This window comes from Marmota flaviventris, chromosome 4 (genome assembly GCF_047511675.1).
Source record: "Marmota flaviventris isolate mMarFla1 chromosome 4, mMarFla1.hap1, whole genome shotgun sequence".
Lineage (NCBI taxonomy): Eukaryota > Metazoa > Chordata > Mammalia > Rodentia > Sciuridae > Marmota > Marmota flaviventris.
Genome location: NC_092501.1, coordinates 8544905 through 8567294, shown reverse-complemented (window position 1 = coordinate 8567294; position 22390 = coordinate 8544905). Strand labels below are relative to the sequence as shown.

Sequence of the window (22390 nt, the reverse complement as noted above, 5' to 3'; positions counted from 1 at the left end):
TGACTTCTAGTTAAGTGTTCTTTGTGCTACATAACCTGTCTTCCCTGAAAAGGAGGGTATCAAAGGAGTTCACAGTCCCCAATAAGGTGTTAGACCCAAATAACTACATAAAAAGCAATCCTATCATGTAAGATTTCTTTGGAAATAGAAAAAACTGAACATCTGGTGTCATTTTTGTACACTGGTGATTTAGGAATGAGAACTTGTTGGCATGGCCAGGGTTGTACAGAAAATAAACAGGTATTCTTTGTGTTAATTCCTGGGTACTATGCCCTGTCTTGGTTTGTTTAGTCCTCTTTTGAAGCAGTCACTATTATTTTAAAAGGTTGAGGGATTGTTAGGAAATTACAGAGATAAAATAAGGAGCCAGAAACTCATGGAAGGGAAAAAATTATACCATTTGTAGTTTTGGAGAATTTCAAGAACAAAAGTCTCTGTTTTGAAGAAAGCAAGCAGAAGGTAGTGAGATTTTGGTGTGGAAATTTGGGCTTGGGGAAGTGAAAGCAGAGAAAGAGGCAACATAAATGGGGTAGGCAGCATTTCAACCAGATCCTACCGTGGATATTCCAATTTTAGTCAGAATTCAGTGGAAGTTTGGAAGTTTGTGTAGAGGATTGGAATCCTTTAGCTATTGGGAGTCGAGAAAGGAACATTACATAATTTATTATTTTATCCCTTATCAGTGTCTTAAGAACTCCAGTGGATGCCTGAAACCAAACATAGCAGTGAACCCTCTATATGCTGTGTTTCTCCTATCTTATGTGCTTATGGTAAATGTTGCCTTTTTACTTACAGAAGGCACTTTACAGCTTCTCTTTATCATACCCATATTTCTAGCCTTACTACACTTGCACTTTGGGACCACAATGAAGTAAAATAAGGGTTACATCAACATAAACATTGTGATACTGCAACAACTAGTTGGGCAAGTAGAGAATACTGTGCTAAAAAACAGAGTTGCCCTAACACAACAACAACAAATCCTTATTGTTTCCCCTATTCCACTACAGTGGTGTGAACATTACCTTAAACTGTATAAACATCCCAACAACCAGCAGCCACAGTCAGAAACATGGCCTAAGCTATAAATCAGCCTTCTGAAAATACAGCAGCATGTGTAAATAAACCTTGCCTTTCTCCTGTTGATCTGTCCATTGTCAACCCCAACACCATTTAACTAAGAGTGGTAGAGAAAAGTGCAGTGTGTATAGTTCTGTGGAATTTGTCACAGGTCAATTTTTTGTAATCATTACCACAATCAAGATACAAAGATGATCAGAGAAAACATTCAGCATTTGTTTTTTGGGGATTGGCTAACTTCACTTAGCATTATCTTCTCCAACGCCAACCATTTACCTACAAGTGCCATGATTTTGTTCTTTTTTAATGCTGAGTAAAATTCCATTGTGTATATATGCCGCATTTTTTTTTAATCCATGCATCCACTGAAGGATATTTAGGTTGGCTCCACAGTTTAGCTACTGTGAATTGTGCTGCTATAGACATTGATGTGGCTGTGTCCCTATAGTATGCTGTTTTTAAGTCTTTTGGGTATAGTCCGAGGAGAGGAATAGCTGGGTCAAATGGTGGTTCCATTCCCAGATTTCCAAGGAATCTCCATACTGCTTTCCATATTGGCTACACCAATTTGCAGTCCCACCAGCAATGTATGAGTGTACCCTTTTCCCCACATCCTTGCCAATACTTGTTGTTGTTTGTCTTCATAATAGCTGCCATTCTGACTGGAGTGAGATGATATCTTAGCGTAGTTTTGATTTGCATTTCTCTGCTCATAATGGGGTAGGGAGGGAGAGCATGGGAGGATTAGATGAATTCTAGATAGGGAAGAGGGGTGGGAGGGAAAGGGAGGGGGCAGGGGATTAGCAAGGATGGTGGAATGTGATGGACATCATTATACAAAGTACATGTATGAAGACTTGAATTGGGTGTCAACATACTTTATATACAAACAGAGATATGAAAAATTGTGGTATATATGTGTATTAAGAATTGTAATGCAAAAAAAAGTACATGTATAAAGGCATGAATTGGTGTGAACACACTTTATATACAGAGATATGAAAAATTGTGCTCTATGTGTAATAAGAATTGTAATGCATTTCACTGCTGTCATGTATTAAAAAATAAAATAAAATAAATAAAAGATTAAAAAAAAAAAGATACAAAGATTTCTTGAGACCAAATTCAGTTCTCTGTCTTTGCTGGCGGATAGCACTGGTGTTGGAGACAAAACTTGTTTTCTGCTTCTGCTGGCAAGTGAAGCCCATGCAAGCTGCAGGCCTCTGTGGTGGAGAAAGCCCATTTTAGTGGTAGCAGCTATTTACATTAGGGAATGCCTTCGTGGGTTAGCTCAAGTGTTGCAGCCGGCAAAGCATGATTCTTCTACACCACCGTTGAGTGGCATGTTGCAGCTTTTAGTGTCGAAACTCTTAAGGGGGGGCCGGTTTGCCCTCCAATGTTGCAACAGACCCCAACAGCTCACCACCAACTTCTTTTAGGGTTCTTGTCTGACATATCTGAATAATGAGCTGGGCGTGGTGGTGAATGAGCTTGGCATGGTGGCTCACACCTATATTCCCAGTGGCTCAGGATGCTGAGGCAGGAGGATCACAAGTTCAATACCAGCCTCAGTAACTTAGTGATGCCCTAAGTAACAGGTATCAAAATAAAAAGGGCTGGGGCTCAGTGGCTAAGCGACCCTAGGTTCAATCCCTGGTACCAACAGCAACAACAAATCTGAAGAATGAAATTCATGAAAAGTAAAAGGAATAGGAGTTATTCAAGTGTGAAGAATAGAAACAGAACTCTCGCAGGGGTAAGAGGGGACCTGAGCGTGCTAGTCTGGGGGTTTATATAGCTCTAGGGTCAGCACTATGGGTCCAAATTTAGGCTATTCAGGGTTTGGAAAAGTCTAACCCGTGAGTCTGAACTTCCACTCAGGTCTGCCCCACTTCTATTTTCTTGCAGCTCATTGGGAAGCTAGAGGTTGAGGTCAGTGGATTGTGAATGTTCCGGGGTTTGGGCTGGAGTGCTATGTGGAACTGATGTCCCCACAGGCTAAGGCCTGAGCTTGCTACCAGTGCTTCAGCGTAGCCTGGCTGCCTCTCCACAGCTCAGAGACAAGGGCTTGGCTTCAGTTGCAGGATCATTTTTAATAAAAGTTCTACCATACCATTCCCATCTAACCCTCTCCTGCCTTAGCCTGCCCTATGCATCCTAAAGTGGAGTCTCCTTTGAAAGAAAGCTGTTCTTTTTTTTTTTTTTGTGGTGCTGGGGATTGAACCCAGGGCCTTGTGCATGCAAGGCAAGCACTCTACCATCTGAGCTATATCCCCAGCCCTAGAAAGTTGTTCTTGTATACAGTAAACTATTTTGCAACTATTTAACAAAGGAGTGAGAAAGCTTAATATGAAAATATCTCCAGAATGTATTGCTCCATGAAAAAAAAAAAAGACAAGCTATGTAATATGCTTCCTTTTGGAAAGGACAGGAAGGAAAATAAGAATGTATATTCCTATTTGAGTATGTTTGTTTAGAGCCAGGCATGGTTGCATACGCCTTATCCCAGTAGCTCGGGAGGCTGAGGCAGGAGGATGGTGAGTTCAAACCCAGCTTCAGCAAAAGTGAGGTGCTAAGCAACTCAATGAGACCTGTCTCTAACTTAAAAATATAATAACTAGGACTAAGGATGTGGCTCAGTGATTGACTGCCAAAAAACAAAACAAAACACTAGAAGGATTCTAAGGAAATCAGTCAAAGTGGTTACCTATGGGAGAATTTGAGAAGTGGACTAGATCAGGAGGTTATGACAGCCTTCTTGAAATGTGTTTGTGTTATATACTGAACAAAATAAGTTTTAAAGACAGACAACTGGGGATGGGGGTACTAATGAGGAGGCATATTCATGAATCATAGAATCTAGGCAACAAGTGAAAGAACAGGTTGGCTTTTGAATGTTGTAAGAGGAGTTGAGTTTTCATCCTCCAAAGATTGGAGTGCAGTAATGTTAAAGAAAAACATTGTTCAGTGGCACTTATTAAAGCACAGCAGGGAAGACTTTTTCAGAATGGTCATGGTAGATACAAGAACCACTGCAGCAGGATCTTGCAGTTGGGGGAGATTAGACTCAAGTCTTAATACAGCATAGGCAAGTGGGACTGGATAGCCAGTGTGGGAGTCAGAGGGTAGAAAATAACTAACAGCTGGGCACAGTGGCGCATGCCTGTAATCCCAGTGGCTCGGGAGGCTGAGGCAGGAGAATCACAAGTTCAAATCCATCCTTAGAAACTTAGCAACTTAGTGAGACCCTGTCTCTAAATAAAATACAAAATAGGGCTGGGGGTGTGGCTCAGTGGCCAAGTGTCCCTGAGTTCGATTCCCAGTACCAAAGAAAATTGACTAAGAGAAAACATCAGGAGTAAAAGAGATTCTGACTAAACTGAACTAACAGGATTCATGCTGAAGATGTCTAGAGTGTTCAGACATTCCCTGGGGTGGAGGTTGAGGGGGAGGAGTCTGACCAGATATTAAGGGTGATCAAATATTAGAAGGGGGCTTCTGGCTGAACTGACTTAGCAGGGTTCTTTGCTACAACTAGATTTCACAAGGAAGTGCTCAGATGAGCCTAGGAAAAGGCGCAGAAGCCTAAAGTTTGGCTAGGCAGTGACTTTGTCAGTAAACCACAATATTCCAGCCCAGACTCCATATTCTAGTCACCTGGGGGAGATTTGTTAGAAACAAAGAAGCCCATCATCTTTTTTAAAATATATATATATATATTTTTTTTTTTTTATTGTTTGTTCAAAACATTACAAAGCTCTTGACATATCATATTTCATACATTAGATTCAAGTTGGTTATGAACTCCCAATTTTACCCCAAATACAGATTGCAGAATCACATCGGTTACACATCCACATTTTTACATAATGCCCTATTAGTAACTGTTGTATTCTGCTACCTTTCCTATCCTCTACTATCTCCTCTCCCCTCCCCTCCCATCTTCTCTCTCTACCCCATCTACTGTAATTCATTTCTCTCCTTGTTTATTTTCCCATTCCCCTCACAACCTCTTGTATGTAATTTTGTATAACCATGCGGGTCTCCCTCCATTACCATGCAATTTCCCTTTTCTCTCCCTTTCCCTCCCGCCTCATGTATCTGTTTAATGTTAATCTTTTCTTCCTGCTCTTCCTCCCTGCTTTGTTCTTAGTTGCTCTCATTATATCAAAGAAGACATTTGGTATTTGTTTTTTAGGGATTGGCTAGCTTCACTAAGCATTATCTGCTCTAGTGCCATCCATTTCCCTGCAAATTCCATGATTTTGTCATTTTTTAGTGAGAAGCCCATCATCTTAAGTGGTGAAACTAAGAGAGCTCTTTTTTAAGCTCCCCAGGTGATTTGGGTATGCAGTCAAGAGTGGTTTAGGGGCTAAGGGAACTTCCCTTTATACCCTCTGAAGGTTTGGTGATTGAGCCTGCTGAAACAAACTGACAACATACAGATTAACAGGAACAAAGGCATGCAAGTTTATTCTGCGCACACTGGCATCATAAGCAAGTGAATATCCAATAACTCAGAAGTTTGGAACTTATTTACCTTTGTTACAGGACCAGGTCTGTCTGCTCCCCACTTAGTAGCCAATACTCAAAGAGACAAATCAGTTTTATTCATGGGCTGGTACCCTGAGAAGATGAGGGAACTTAATATCTCAGAGCCACATCTTTGGGAACTCAGTTATGTGAAAGGGCATTCATAGGGAGGGAAAGGGGGTTCAGGGTGGTGGGGGCCATGGGCAGGAAGAGGACATGCTGAGTCATCCATCCTGGCTTGATAATCATCTCTGTCAATCAGGAGATATTTTGTTTTCTCTTTCTTGCCAGAATATCCTTACAACAACCGACCTTCATCTCCTAGGACAGTCTTTGTAATTCTTCAGATAAACACAGTATTTTCCTGCAAGTTAAACATTAATTATACTTCTGTTTTTTGTTGAAGAACATTATTTGCAAGTTGAATGTTTTGTGTTAAATGATATACATTTTGATCTGGTTTGAAGGTCATCAGATACCCAGGGTTCTGTAAATCTACCGAAAAGTTACTGATTAGGAAGTTTATAAACTCATATGTCTTTTTAGTTTTAGCTAACCTTGCAGTTTAAGATGCAGAATAAGGGAGGAGAATAAAACAACTTTTGCCAGAGAATAGTTTTAATCTGTTAGGTGGCTTCAGCTAAGAAGAGAGGTGTCTCTACAGCTAAGTTTGTGGGAGACTAATTATCTGCATGACATCCAAAATTAGCTGAAAGCAAGTAAATCTAGAGGATTTATTTAGGTTTTCCTTCATTTACACCATCTTTATAAGGAAGTGGAAGAAGTGTGCTGTTTGAGAATATAGCAGTCCCACCTTATCTACAAGAGATACTTTGTAAATCCCCAGTGGATGCCCAAAACCATGGATAATATCAAACCCTATTATTCAATACCTTTTCTCTTTTAACTAAGCTAACTTTGCACTATGGCCATAAGTTTTGTAGCTTAAGATATGACCACAAATCCAGGATAAATTTCTTTTCCCTTCTTCACAATTTCATGGGTAGAGGATTCATTCTTACGGTAGTTGTTAGCAACCTCAGTGTACAGTTTTTCTCTTTCCTTATTAAATCAAGCTTTTACCTTTTCACTTAAAGCATGCGCTTGTGTTCTTGCTTCTCCATGTTTGAATTGCCAGCATTGTTTCTCTTGTACTTTGGGCCTATGTTAAGTTCTTTAAGAGTTATTTGAACACAGCCACTGCCACATAGCAACAGTACAGCCTACATGTCAATTAAGGGATTAAGTGATTAATGGGCCAGCAAATGCAGCAGGACACAGGGATCATTCAGGCTTGTTTGGACAAAGCAAGATGGTTTCTACCATCTTTCATTATACTCAGAATGACATGCAATTTAGAACTTTCTAGTTGTTTATTTCTGGAATTTTCCAGATAATATTTTCAGATCACAGGTAACTAAAACCATGAAAAGCAAAACCAAAGATAAGGAAGAAAACATGTAAATGGTTTTTAGGGAGATGAATGGGCCCAAAGAACAGGTAATACAAAGTTAACAGGATCTGCACAGGTGATGTTGCTCCAGTCTTCCATCCTGCAAGTTAATCTTCCCTGTTTGATGAAATTATGGTGGTGGAAGAGAGAGGGCGGTACATTACCTTCCTTCTGAAGGGACTTCCCTTGGTCAGATAAGGTGAACCTTAGCTCTCTGCTCTTCAGGAGAGAGGTTGGAGATGGGGGAGGGGAGTCAGAAAGACCTTGAAGCCATTCCTTTGGTTTAACTCAGGATGTCAAGCACCATTCTTTAGGGTCTCACTTCCTGACCCCCAGCATTGGAAACCTCTGATTTAAATCTCAGGAGCACTTGTTTTGTAGACACTAATAGAGTAGTTGGTAGATATTCTCAGAATAAACCAATCTCTTTTTTTTAATACTTTTTTTAGTTGTTGATAGACCTTTATTTTATTTATTTATATGTGGTGCTGAGAATCGAACCCAGTGCCTCACACATGCCAGGCAAGTGCGATACCACTGAGCCACAGCCCTAAACCAATCTCTTCAGTTTAATTATGTGTCATTTTATTTGTCAGTTAAATTCTTAAGAAATCCATAAGATGGTTCTGTAATGTCATGGTGAACACATTATCCAAAATTTACTTCTAGGCTTTTAAAGGCAAGCCTACTTTGAAATCTCAAAGCATACATGATTCAGTCAATTATACATACTTTAAAAGGTCTAAACATCAAAGTTTTAAAAAAAAATATTTCTAATGTAATGAATAGTGCAGGAACTAGTATAACTAGCAGTGAACCCACTTTTGATATAGATTTATATTTAAACAGATAAAACAATGCTATCATAAACCCACACTTCCATACTCCTCCTGTAACCCCAATTCTGAAGCTGGTATGTATGCTTCCCGTTCATGTCAGGAACTTCTACTGCATCTGCATGCACCTTTAAGAATGTATGCCATCATTTAATGTGTTTTAAAAGTGTACATAAATGTTGTTATCCTGAACAAATCATTTTTGTGCTCAATATTGTCAAAATTTATCCATGAAAAATATCAGTCTCACTGCTGCAAAGCAGACTTTAAAGTTTACTTAACTACTTTGTAAATAAAACTGGTACTTTACACACAAATCAAGGGAAAAGCCTGATTTGTTTAGTTTCTACACCAAATACAAAGTGTTGTATTCACCACTAAAGGGAGCTAGTTCAAAATTCACTAAGCAACTAAAGTTAAACTTGTGTTGACAAAAAAAAAAAAAAAATTATACATGTTGGTACCTGTAGCTCCCCCTTCACTTTAACTCCTGTAAAATATTCTCTTGAATCAATATATTACAATTTATGCATTCCTATGTTGATAATAAGGCTTTTTATTTTTGACCCTTACAAACACCACTGCATCCTTTGCATTTGTGTACTTGTTCATATGAACTAAAGTAAAAATTATGGGACCTTTCCATAGTAAGGTCTTGGTCTGTTTTGGGCTGTTAGAATACTATTGACTGGATTATAAAGAACAGAAGTTTATTTCTCACAGTTCTGAAAACTGGGAAGTCCAGAATCAAGGTGCCAGCAGGCTCAGTTGTCTGGTGAGGACTTTTCCTTACTAAGGACAAGTGTCCTCACAAGGCAGAATGCAGAAGGGCAAATGAGCTGAATGCCATGTGAAGTGTCTTTTATGTTCATGCCGGGAAAAACCTCATGGCCTCATCAGCTTCAAAAGGCCCCACTTCTTTTTTTGGGGGGGTACCGGTGATTAAACTTGGGGGCACTTGACCACTGAGCCACATCCCAGCCCTATTTTGTATTTTATTTAGAGACAGGGTCTCATTGAGTTTGCTTAGCGCCTCGCTTTTGGCTGAGGCTGGCTTTGAACTCGCAATCCTCCTGCCTCAGCCTCCCTGCACCTGGCTTGGCCCCACTTCTTAACACCATCATATTAGCCATTAAGCTTCAACGTCTAAATTTTGGAGGATACATACTTCAGTCATAGCATATCTTTATTTTTGCTCTCATTAAATTGTCCCAAGTTATTATGCCAGTGATTTACACTTCAACCCATAGGATAAAGAGTTTCTCCTCCCTCTCCCCCACTTTCCTTCACACTTCAGGACCAAGTAGTGATGAGGAAGCTGTAAGACGCTAAGACAGTTCAGAACTGGAGGGAAATAGGGCAGAAGCAAGACATGGGAATTGGGCACAGGAGCAAAGGCAGGGTGAAGATGTGCTTGGTGGACTGAATCTGTTGAGGACAAATACAAGGAAGCCTGAAGAACACAGAGATGTCTGGTGACCTGACTGAGATGAGCTTCTGGTAATTGGTGGGGGGTGGGCATCTTGAGATAGGGGGTTGAGGAGTGAACGGGGTGACACGTGGAGACAGCAAATAAAGCCATGCTTTGGCAATATTTGGGTATGTGGGTGAGGGAGAGAAAGGATAGTAGCTAGAAGTGGAGGGAAGGTCAGCGAGAACAAGACAAGATGGGGAGAATCTGCAGGTTGTTCATGCCAATGAAAGGCTTAAAGGGAAATGGCAAAGATGAGAAGGCAAAAGTGGTGACTGAGGATCCTGAGAGGGCAGGAAGAATGGGACCCAGAGAAGAGCTGGAGGACTGGCCTTGAGAGAAGGGACACTAACATGAGAGAAGAAGGGAGAAATGCAGATGCAGGACAATTTGTGGGTGTAGCAGTGAGCACTTGTGTTGGTTCCGCTTGTTGGCATTTATCTTCTCTAGCAGGAGAGGTACTAGCTGACAATGAAGGGTGGGCCTTCGAGCAGAGTGTGGGTTTGAGGTCGTCATTTAGAGCTCAGGAAAGGGACTGAGTGCAGATACTCAGGTGCAGACAGTCTTGAGCACTGAGTTGAGGGTGTTGGTGGCCATGGACTTATATTTGTATGAGGCTCCCTGTGTGTCTCCTGACTGAGAGGTCACAGTGATGTTTGAACATGGTTATTTCAGGTGCTCACACGTAGGGGAGCTGGTTGGAGGGAAATGGGATGAGCCTGCATGCAGGTCTTCTGAAAGGACAGCATCTCAACACAGAGTTTTTTAAAGGAGAAGAAAATAGGGGTAAGAATGTTTTGTGTATAGTGAAGTAAATGTTGGCAAAGATCAACCGCGGAGCTGATGCTGGGTAGTGGAGGTAGTGCAGGCAGGACGGACAGCTGGAGAGAAAGAAGTTAGATGAGTTGAAGAGGCTGGAGAACTGGTGATATTCAGAAACAAGTTCAGTGTCATAGTTAGCAGGCAAGCTAGAGGGACAGGAAGCTGTGATCTGAAATGGAGACTTCTAGAGAGAATACTGAGGGATGACTTGGAGCAGATGGCTGATAAAATTGGAAAAGTCACTGGGTGTGAGAAGAGGTCAGGGCCAGTGTCAAGTTAGCCTCATGGACTCTGACCTTCCTAAACCCCTGGTTGGTGTTGGGTAGAGAGGCTATTTGTGGGCAAAGTTCAATAAACAAGGGAAATTGTCCAGGAGGACAGAGATGCTGGGGTGAAGGGTGGGAAAGGGTGCTGTTGATTGTTATCCTGAGTGTCAAGGGAAATCGTCTCCTTTCTCACTCCCTCCCCTTCCTCCTTCCTCCCACAAGAGGATGCAGGTATAATGTTCTTGAAGCTTCACAAAGTAGTAGGAGTTAAGAGACCTCTCACCTCTAGAAAGGCAGATTGTAAGAGAAGGAACAATTTCCACTTGAGTGAACTTCCGGGGAAGTGTGTACTTGGAGCAAAGTCGCCTTTACTCCAGGAAGGAGGAGTCTTCTCAGAAGCTGAGAGGGAAGCAGCCTTTTGTCATGCTCTCTAGTGATGGACATCTGAGTTGACAGTGGGCAGATAGTCCCTCTCAGAGAGGAAAGAGCCAGAAGTGCACCCTCAGAAGGAACCAGTGACTGTGGGGATTTAAGGTGACACGCTGTTGTGTTGTATGGAAGCATTTCCTTGTGGTAGCCTCATTGGTTCTGTCCTTGTTGGTCAGTACAACTTCTTGTTATGTCTTCCTTTGCCTTTCATGCATTGTGGAAGCTTCTAGACTTGAAGTACTTTAGATATGTTGAAACAGTACTTTATTATGCTAGAGCATAGTGGAGAAGGAGTGATGACTAACACAGTGGCTAAGTTTGAGTTTAGCAAAAGGTTTGCTAGAACATTCTTGCCATTAATCAGGTGTTCTTAACTTGTTTGTGCAATGAGTAAGGAGTCCCACCCACGTCCCGTGATGGTGGTGGGAATGGGGTTCCCCTCCATGGAATGGGCTGGCTGAGAAATAAAAGCTAAGAGAAATAAAATGGCTAAAAAATGCAAAACACAGAAAGTAGTTTCAAAAGCAGGGGCAGGACAGGCAAGCTGATCAGGCAGGTTGAGCTTCTAGACAAAATGAAGCCCTTGCCTGCTTTATGTATATCCGGAAACATCAAAGAGATTCTATGGAATGTTCTTCTCCAAAAAAGGTTAAAGGTGGGCTGTTCAGTTCCTAACAGGTTATGCCTGTCTCCAGAGCTACTGTGAGGAACCTTCCTAGCAGAGGGGAAGGAAAGGTCACGTGCATTGGCAATCTGTTGCCGTGGCCTAACTCTCCCTGACTTCATGCTAGAGAAGATCCTCATGTATTTCTCAGATGGCTTCCTGCAAAGGAGTGTACAGCAGCTAGGTGCAGTGGCACACACCTGTAATCCCAGCGGTTTGGGAGGCTGAGGCAGGAGAATTGCGAGTTCAAAGCCAGCCGTAGCAGCTTATCGAGGCACTTAGCAACTCAGTTGAGATCTGTCTCTAAATAAAATACAAAAAAGGGTTGGGGGAAAAAGTGGGGGCAGGTGAGGGGGGAGATATGGCTCAGTGGTTAAGTGCCACAGGTTCAGTCCCCAGAACCAAAAAAAAAAAAAGACTATACAGCAATGCAGTAAAGTTTATATCTTTTCCAAAATTTTTTAAAATGTATAACACGAAAGATATTGGATTATAAAAGAAATCAATTATAATAAAACAATTATAAAATATTTTAAAATTTGATTTAGTAATATGTGCTTCTTAAATAAGACCTGGCTGTCGTTATAATAGCTGTTGCAATTTCAAAGTCATGGTGAACACAAACAGTATCTTAAGCCATGGGCATCAACTTGATATAATATGAAAATAGATGTAATTTCTTTTGGTAGCAGGGTTTACAGATGCTGCTAATACTACCATAACATGTTGCCCATACATGGCTGTATTTTGGTTAGAGATTTATGAAATAAAGGTATTATTCCCCACCCCCCAACCAAGTTCATACTCTTTATTTTTCTGTCTGGGTTTGATCATCAGCACTTCCAAGGGCAACAGAACTCTGGTCAGTTGAGTACAGAACAGATCAGACTCAAGCTCTGACACGTATCTGGCAAGGCATAAATAACCATTATTTCATCAAGTAGCAATTGCTGCTCTACACAAAAAAATGTGATGATATGGTGCAATGGGTTATAACTGTGGAAAATCATTTTGATGGAGTGAACCCCAGAGCTGCAGCAGCTGTAGGCACCACCAAAAGGCAGAGCATGCTAGAAAATCAACATCGACATCTTGGCTGTGAGTCTAAACGCAAGCAAAGGACAGTTCCCTTTATTAAAGATTTATATTAAACAAAGTTTTCTCCTATCTGGTAGATAATATCTCTCAGTACTTTGACTAAAAGTGGATTCCGTTCACTTAGCTTATCATCCCTGTATTTTATGATAAACATTTTCAGCAATCTTACCTGTGATTGCTTACTATTTTATGCATTTTTAAAAGTCAGTTTACCTCTGTTTTCTTGTCTTTGTATCTAAAAGAATTACTCGGTGTTGAAGTTGTCATATACTTTGTCAGTAACGATATTAAGACTAAGGGATTCGCAATTGTTATCAGGAAAAATAGGTATTATCATAAGATGCACTGAATCATTTTTTCCATATTCTTATTGGTACATTATAATTACACATAATAGTGGATTCATTGTTACATATACGTACATGCACACAGTATAACAATATGATTTATCCAATATCATTCCCCAGCGTTTCCCGTTTTCCTCTCTTCCTCCCTCCCCCTGGCTCCTTTCCTCTACTCTTCTGATCTTCCTTCAATTTTGATGAGATCCCTCCCCCGCCTTTCTTTTCCTTTTTCCTCTCTGGCTTTCACATATAAGAAAAACCATGACCCTTCACTTTCCGAGTTTGGCTTATTTCACATAATGTTCTTAAGTTCCATCCATTTTCCTTCAAATGACATAATTTCATTCTTTATGACTGAATACAACCCTATTGTTACATATGTCACATTTTCTTTACCCATTCATCCATCGATGGACACCTAGGCTTTATAGTTTGGCTATGGTGAATCGTGCTGTTATAAACGTGATAGGCATGCATTGCTATAGTATATTGACTTTATTCTTTAGGATATATACCGAAGAGTGATATAGCTGGGTCATTTAAGACCCACTGAATTCTTAATTTTCTCAGTGGTGGGCTTTCTTTTAAATATCAGCTTAGGTACAGAGGCATTGACTAAGAGACAAAGAATTCTGTGGTAGGTTTAGTGAAGTAAATAATCTCTAGAAATAAGAAATGTGGGCAGTGTGTTGCAGTTTTTGAAGTGAATAGGCAAGTTTCATGAGTATTTTATGGAGTTTAGTTGGCTCATTCTTTCATTCATTTGATTATATATTGAGGACACCATCCAAGACTGCCACTAGCATTGAGCCAAATGACCTCCATGCTTGCGTCTCTTCTCCATTTTTTTCTTTCCTTCTTCTGGTTCTTCTGTGTATCAGTTGCTGCCACTTCCCCTTCTTATGCTGCTTAACAACATTCCTCCCCATCTTGAGCCCCTTTGAACTTCTTTACCCTCTTTTTTACTTCTTTCTATCTCATCAGGAAGAATACCTCATGTATCCCCCTTTGTAGTCCAGAGTTTCCTGTCTTCTAATGGGAAAAAAGGTTTGTGCAACTTTTCCCTAAACTCATTTCTCCTGATTTTAAAAACAACAATAACAAATTTAATGAGAAAAATGCAGACATGTTTTTCTTCAGACTGGTCAATGTTTCTTTTACCCAGGTGAATCCAGAGTAGAACACGTCTTCACCTAGGCACATAATTGCAAAGATTGGCCGACACGTAACTAAGATTGCCAGTGATATTAAGTGAAGTGACTCTTGTTTAATTTTTCTCAGCTTTTCAGCGTATAATCAAAACTGTTGAGAAAGTTCATTATTACATTTGACAGAGGCATCAGGACACAGTAACAGGGAGGTGCACTGATGGCAAGCAGTGGTAGCTGAAGGTTGATACTATTACTACTGCTATCACCACCACCACTGTCTTCTAAGTTGTAGTAGAAACAGTCATTTATGTTTACTGAGCGCTTTCTGTATGATAGATACTTAGGCTAAAACCTCTCTGTGGATTGTTTCACTCAGCCACTCAAAACTCCAATGGATTATCTTCATTTTTCCAGTCCAAAGGAAACAGATTCTGAGAAGTTTTAACTAAGAAGTTAAAAATCATTTGCCACATGAAATGGACCAAATCATGTTATATACATATACAAATATATCACAGTGAATCCCACTATTTTTTTTATAGTTTAATGTATTTTAAAAGCAAACTTACAGGAACAGCAGAGAAGACTTAACAACATTAAAAATATATACTTACATATTGGACAACTCAGAAAAGTATAGTGAGTGGATGGAATCTACTGTAAATAAAAATGCTACAAATACCATTTAGTTGCTGTCAATAAGAAATTTACCTGTTTAAAAAAAAAAATCCAAATGCTGGCATTGTCCAGAAAAATTTAACAGTTTTATGTATAATTGTTATAAAGTTGAGCTGCTGAAACTGGTTCACTGAAACATTTTGACTTGCATTAATGCTTTACATTCCCACATTTATATTAAAAATTCACACACCAATGAAAATGGAAAAACAGCCAATACCTGATTTCTGTCCCCTATTTTTCCACTTGCAAATCATATACTTAGGTACCTTTTGACCCCGTGGGAAAAAATCTAATGTTCAGAACTACCAATGACAGGAATAAGAGAAAAAAATTTTTTTGAGATTGAAATGTTTCCCATTATAATGAATTCTTTTTTTTTTTTAATTTTTTAATATTTATTTTTTAGTTATCGGCGGATACAACATCTTCGTTTTGTATGTGGTGCTGAGGATCGAACCCGGGCCGCACGCATGCCAGGCGAGCGCGCTACCGCTTGAGCCACATCCCCAGCCCTATAATGAATTCTTAAGCACTTTCTCCAACTGTGGCATTCTAGTTAGATGTCTTTTGGCATAATTGTTACACGTTTTGCATGGATAGCACACAGGTTGGTGTCTTCAAAAAGGCCAACCAGATAGGCCTCACTTGCCTCCTACAAAGCACCAATAGCTACACTCTGGAAGCGCAGATCTGTTTTAAAGTCCTGAGCAATTTCTCACACCAGATGCTGGAAGGGGAGTTTGCAAATCAGAACTTCTGATAACGTCTAATTTCATGGAGTGCCACAGTACCAGGCCTATAACGATGAAGTTTCTTCACCCCTCCAGTAGAGGATGCACTCTTGTGAGCACCTTTTGTAGCTTGTTGTTTCTTGGGTGCTACACTGGCTGTTTTGCAGGCAGTCTGCTTTGTAGGAGCCATGGTAGAGAGACCTCCCTACTTACCCCCTTTCTCCTTCAGGTAGAGGTCGGCACGCTAGAGGCGGCAGTGGCGTTAGAGAGCAATGGGCGGCTACAAACACAATCTGAATTCCACTATTTTGTATAATTATAATGAACCAGTAGAAGAAAATCCCTTGCCCATCTAGATTGCTATTAAATATCAGATGCTAGGAGTTGAGACTAGTTCTTTAACATTCCAGAGCCTATATCCTTAACCTTTATGCTGCATAGTCTCTTACTAGGGAGACTCTGAGAAAACAAAACTAGACACTGAAGCACAGCTGCTTGGGCCAGCTGCAGGGCAGGCAGTGCCACTCCTCCAGTTGCTCCTGTGCCCCACGAGAGAATGCTCTTGACAGTGGTCAGTGGTAGACATTAGCAGCGCTGTGTCCCAGTTTCCCTATCCAAAAAGTCAGTGAACTGAGAAATACATTTTGACAGTGAGTTCCACCTAGAAAGCTCTGTTTCCTTGATTGGAAAAAGTTACTTGGCCATCAGTTTCTGGGAAAAGAAGATATAATGTTAAACTAATTTGTGTTTGTTCAAAAGACAATGAATTTTAAAATCTACTAAGTCAAGCTCTCATTTTGGTGAGGTGAAATATAAGAATGGGTTATGAAATTATCCCCAAAGCAACAGATGTTCAATCACTTTTTTACTTTCATGTGTGTGTATGTGTTCCCTCTTTCATCAGGGGCTGTTCCTAAAGCTAAGAAGAAACTTCCCAACATGCCTGTCGTCTTGGAAAATTCCTCCTCGTGTCCTAAAATCTTCCCAGTCAGAAGCTGTCCTTGATGTCAGAAATAATGCACTACCCTTTGTGCCACTGCAAACATTTACAGACGAGGAAATGATGATAAAGAGTGCAGGTGAGTGCATTTCTCACTTTACCTTGTTACTCCTCTGGTCATGAGTGGGGTCTGCAATATGAAATTACATATGACAGATGAAAGGTGAATTCATTAAGTTTGTGAATGGAGTTTTCTGACTTTAAAAAAAAAAAACAAAACAGTGATATATATCTAAAAGTTAAAAACAACAATAGACTAAAATGCTTTCTGGTTGAAGGGCCCCCAACCTCTGGTCTCTGCTTCCCCAGTTCTTGCCAGAAGCTGCTTTGTTAAAAAGTTTCTTAGAGGGCTGGAGATGTGGCTCAAGAGGTAGTGCGCTCGCCTGGCATGCATGCGGCCCGGGTTCGATCCTCAGCACCACATACAAACAAAGATGTTGTGTCAGCCGAAAACTAAAAAATAAAAAGTTTCTTAGAGAGCCTTGGAATGGGCACCTACTGTGGGCAGCTAGTTGTATAAAGGCCAGGGATGCTGCTAAACATCCTGTAGTACACAGGACGACTCCACAACAAAGACTCACCTGCCTCAAAGTGTCCATAGTGCTGAGGTGGAGAAACCTCATTCTGTGTGGCCATGCAGCTATTCAAAGGCCCATGTTAGATGGAGTGTGCTGGCATGGAAAGATCTAGACATGCGTGGGGAGAAGGTTGAATGTGTTTCATATGATTCCTTTGTGTAGAGATATAAGTTGACAGATAAATGGATAATTCATGTGTCTGTGTAGACACAGATGATTTTCAAAGAAAAGTTTTCAGAAAAAATACATAATAAACATAAAAATAGTAACCTTTGGGGAGAGGGGTGGGTAGCCAGAACAGGGAATAAGGCTTTCATTTTTCATTTTATGCTTTCTATATTGTTTATATTTTTATATATGTTACTTACTTTTAATGGCATCAAGGATTACAAAGGGAGTTGGAGAATTATACTTTTCTATATTAAAGAAACTTTATAATTTCTGTTTTAAAAGAATAAGTGCACTCACATGCATTTAACTTAAATTAAAAATTAAAGTTTGTCAGCAAACTATCAATGATGATTATAGTTATTATTAAAATGACTACCACTTGAACGTAGACTTAATAGTGATTCTTTTTTCTGCAGTTAAAAAATTCGCACAGGAAGAGATTGCTCCTTTGGTTTCAACCATGGATGAAAATTCAAAAATGGAAAAATCAGTAATCCAAGGCTTATTCCAACAAGGGGTATATATTTTATAATTCTTCCAATTTCAAGCTTCTGTAGATACTTTCCAGTGTTAACACTCATGTGTTCTTTTAATTTAGGGACTGTAATGAGCATAATGAACCCTTTGTTTCCTAGCTAAAAAATGTCTGTGCTCTCTGTTCATTGGAGGTCTTCATTAATATTTATATACTTAAAATTTTTAGTAGTTGAATTAACATTATAAATGGAAATATTGTGTTTTTTAAGAAAAAAGTTGGCAGTGAGAGAGTGATTTCTTTAGGCCTTCCAGGGGGCATGTTGCAGGCATCCAATGGAGTAGGAATAATGTACTGCCCTTTGCACCACTGCAGCTCTTTCAAATGAGGAAATGATGATGGAGAGAGCAGATCATCAAGTTTTTCGGACTCCAAAGCCTATTTCCTTAACCCTATGTCACAGCATCAAGGGATACTGCTCAGCATCCTGCAATGCACAGGACAACTGCCACAGCAACAATAAGATGCCATAGTGTAGGGTTCATTCTACCTGAGTCTCCTACGTGTGTGCTCAGCTTAGACACGGGTGACATCTGAATTCCATGTTAACCAGGGTAACAGATTTCTAACTTTTTAAGTCACTAGACCTTTAGTGAAACAGACAAAAAAGATTAAAATAGAACTACTTTGATTATGGCTAGAAGAGGTTATGAGGGACTCCAAGGAGGACATGGGGACTCCAAGGAGGACATTTAAAAATCACCACACTCACTCCTGATTTCTCCCTTCTCCATAGATGCAAAGTGATTTTTTTTTTTTTTAATAAGGATGGAACAGAATTAGTCACTGCTATTTCATTGTCCTAAATTTCATCTGTCATCCTGTTTGAAAAATAACCTTGCCACTTAGCCATATAATTTCATTTCTTCCTATTTTAAAGTGACCAGCTTTTAGTGTTTTTTCCAACTTTGTGTTAGCAAAGAAACTCTTGGGAACATGGAACCTTATGTGGAGCCACACCAGGTCAATCAGAAGTCCAGAACATAAGACAGACAGACTGAATGAGTCCGTCACTAGCTAGCTTTCACTGTCGTGGTTTATGACCCTGTAGGCTTCTCTGAGGCCTCTCCTGAGGTGGTAGACCTCAGAGGCCTCATGCTCCTAGTACCCAGCTCCATAAATTGCTTCTGCTTAGAGTAGTTCCACTTACCTAACACCTGTTGTCTCAGCTCTTTAGTCACCTGACACCTATTTTCCAGTTGAGAAGTTCATGACTTTTTATAGAGAAGCAGTATCTCCAATGGCTGCTCCAAAAATTATAGTCAGGTAGCTGTCAGGCCTACTAGTCTCCAGGCATGCCCAGATCCTCAGGTTTTCCTCAGAGAGCATCATTTCTGGTTCTCTCACATTTTAATCATCCCCTTTGTGTTTCTGCCTTCATAGCGGCAAAATCTTTCTTCATCCTGAAACATGACAGCCATAACCCTGACCATACATAACATGGAGTGATTCCCAGAGAGTATAGTGAGAATTGGAGCATTATCATTTATCCATTACCAGCTGTAGGTCTTGATTCACATGTTCCTATCTGAAATAAAGTCTCTTAAAAATGGAATGTTGGGGCTGGGCTTGTGGCTCAGCAGTAGAGTACTTGCCTAGCATGTGCAAGACACTGGGTTAAATCCTCAGCACTACATAAAAATAAATAAATAAAGGTTATGTCCAACTACAACTAAAAATATATATATATAATTTTTTTAATATTTATTTTTTAGTTTTAGGTTGACACAATCTTTATTTTATATCTATGTGGTGCTGAGGATCGAACCCAGTGCCTCACGTGTACTAAGCGAGCACTCTACCACTAAGTCACAACCCCAGCTCCCTAAAATATATATTTTTTAAAAAAGTTAAAAATAAAAATGGAATGAGTGTTACTGAGGAAGATTCATATGTCAGACTTAGGAGTAGTGACTGATCAGTTGGCCTGTATCAAGGTTATTAGAAGTCTGTGGCCAACATTTTGTTGTGTTTATCAGGCACCTGTGCCTGGTCAAATGTGACTCTAGCAAATAGTGCCAAGTATTATCTGCTAGCCATCCTAGACTTGCTAAAATTGCAAGTGGATTGGTCAATCAACCCTTATCTCAGCTGAAAATATCAAGAAACCTGTCTAGAAGAGATTATGCTAAATGAAATTGTAAATGTTTCCCCTTGAGGGCTAGTCGTTTTCTTGTATTTACTTATTATATTCAAAGTGGTATAAAGGGGATAGTGTTGAAAGACCAAAACAACTCCTATAGTTATTAGCAAGAAAGGACATCAGGTTATGTTTATATTTCGTAAGATATTTTCTTATTCCTTTCAGTTATTTAGATCTGAGGTGTTCCCCAAAAGCTCATCTTTGAGACAATGCAAGAATGTTCAGAGGTGAAATGGTTATTTTTATGAGAACTTTAACCAAATCAGTAGATTAATCCACTGATATGGATTAACTGGGCGATAACTGTAGGCAGATAGGGTGTGACTGGAGAAAGTAGGTCACTGGTGGTATGCCTTTAGGGTTTATATTTTGTCCCTAGTGAACAGAGCTCTCTTTCTCTGCTTTCTGACTGCCATGTCCTGAACTGCTTTTCTCTGTCATGCCCTTCTATCATGATATCTTTCTTCACCTTGGGCCCAGAGCTATGGAATTGGCTGACCATGGACTGGACCTCTAAAACTGTGAGCCAAAATAAATTTTTTCTCCTTTATGTTGTTCTGTTCAGGTCTTTGAGTCACAGTGACACAGAGAAAACTTAAACAGAATTTGATTCTGAGAAGTGGGGTCATTACTATGACTAGGCTGACCATGTGGCTCAGAAGCCTTTGGAGCTGGTTTATGAGGGGAGGAATTTTGAAAAGTTTAGAAATACAAACTGGAAAAGCTTTAGAATGTTGTGAGTGTAGTTTAATGGATGGCTGGTGGGAACTCAGCAGAACAGAATGCCAGTAGGACTGCAGACAGTAAAGACTGGGCTCATGAGGTTTCAGAGGAGAGGGAGGACTTTATTGGAAATTGGGCTAGAGGCTGTTCATGTTAGCATTCTGGCTAACAAGTTTTCTATGTTTGCCGGCATCCTGAGACTTTCTGTGAGGCTGAATTTAAAGATGATGGACTTATTAATCTGGCAGACAAAATTTCAGGATAGCACAGCATTCAAGGGGTGGTATAGATATTTCTGGATGCTTTTAACCAAGTTTAATCAGGAGCAGAAAGCAAAACAGAAAGATTTGGAAAAACTTGCAGTTTGGCTAGGAAAGTACCAGTAAAGCTAGGGCTGAGATATGATTATTAAAGACATTACAGCAGTATAAAGAGAAGCTAAATACTTTGCACAGAGACAATGGAAAAGATGGCTTGAGAGCTTCTCAGGAATTGGCAAGACCACAACCATATCAGGCTCAAGGGTGTAAAAGTTAAAATTCCATTGAGTCCCTGGGGGAACATTGCTTGCACATGGGGACCTAGGAAGTTAATTTACTCTTCTCAGCCATCCGGACTCAGAGGCTGCTACAGCCATGGTCCCAGGAACACTTGGCTACTACTCAAGGTGGTGGCAGACCTTGGTGCCAACCACATAGTGCCAATTCTGCAGGACTGCAGAATTAGAGTTCAGGTTATGGAGGCCCCCACCAGTATTTCAAAGGAAGGCCTCGGAGGCCAGGCAGAGTGTAGCAGAGTTGGAGTTCCTGTGAGGTGCACCAAGAGGATGATGCATGAAGATGTGAGAAGGAAGCCTAAGCTGCGGTGGAGACCCACAGATTGAGAGATGCTATTAATGTGGAACATCTGCGGAGGAAAGCTGCAGGAATCGAGCGGACATAAGCCAAGAGAAAGGTCATGTGAGCTGCAACCAACAAGGCCATGGGGTGAAGCTGCACAAAATTTGGAGAAAACTCACAAAGCCATGTGCCCCAGATGCTGGATGTGGAGCTACAAAACTTGTATGGCCAGCTGGATTTCAGTCTTCCTTCTTCCTATACTCTTGTTTCTCCCTTTTGGAATGGAAATGTTTATTCTGGGCCATTCATTATACATTGGATATATGTTACTTGCTTTTGATCTTGGCTCATAGCTAAGTTTGCCTTGAGTCTCAGACATTGACTTTGGGTAATGCTGTAACTTAAGACTATGGAGACACTTAGAAATAGACTAAATGTATTTTGCATTTTGAGATGGGCTTGAGTTTGGGGGGTCCAGGGTTGGAATGTTATGGTGTAGATATAAGGTGTCCCCCAAATGCAAGAATGCAAGGAATTTCAGGGGTGAAATGATTAGATTATGAGAGCTTTAACCTAATCAATGCATTATTCCACTGATATGAATTTACAAAGTGATAACTGAAGGCAGGTAGGACATGGCTGGAGGAATGAGTCCCTTAGAATTTATATTTGGGGTTTATATTTTGTCCCTAGTGCATAGAGCTCTCTCTGCTTTCTGACCACAATGTCCTGAACTGCTTTCCTCTGTCATGCCCTCTGTCACAATGTTCTTCTTCATCTTGGGCCCAGAGCTATGATGTCTGCCTACTAGGGACTGAATCTCTAAAACCATGAGCCAAAAT

At 40.3% G+C, this 22390-nt stretch overlaps 1 protein-coding gene and 1 pseudogene across 1 annotated transcript in view; one reads left to right on the top strand and one right to left on the bottom strand.

Moving 5' to 3' along the window:
- Acadsb (acyl-CoA dehydrogenase short/branched chain) overlaps positions 1-22390 on the top strand; it is a 42515-nt gene that overhangs the window by 3816 nt on the left and 16309 nt on the right. Inside the window, exons 2-3 of the mRNA XM_027930283.2 lie at positions 16464-16638; positions 17725-17825. Coding sequence (XP_027786084.1) covers positions 16464-16638; positions 17725-17825 — 276 coding nt within the window. The remainder of the gene's footprint in view (positions 1-16463; positions 16639-17724; positions 17826-22390) is intronic.
- On the bottom strand, positions 15381-15749 carry LOC114088598 (histone H3.3C-like; annotated as a pseudogene).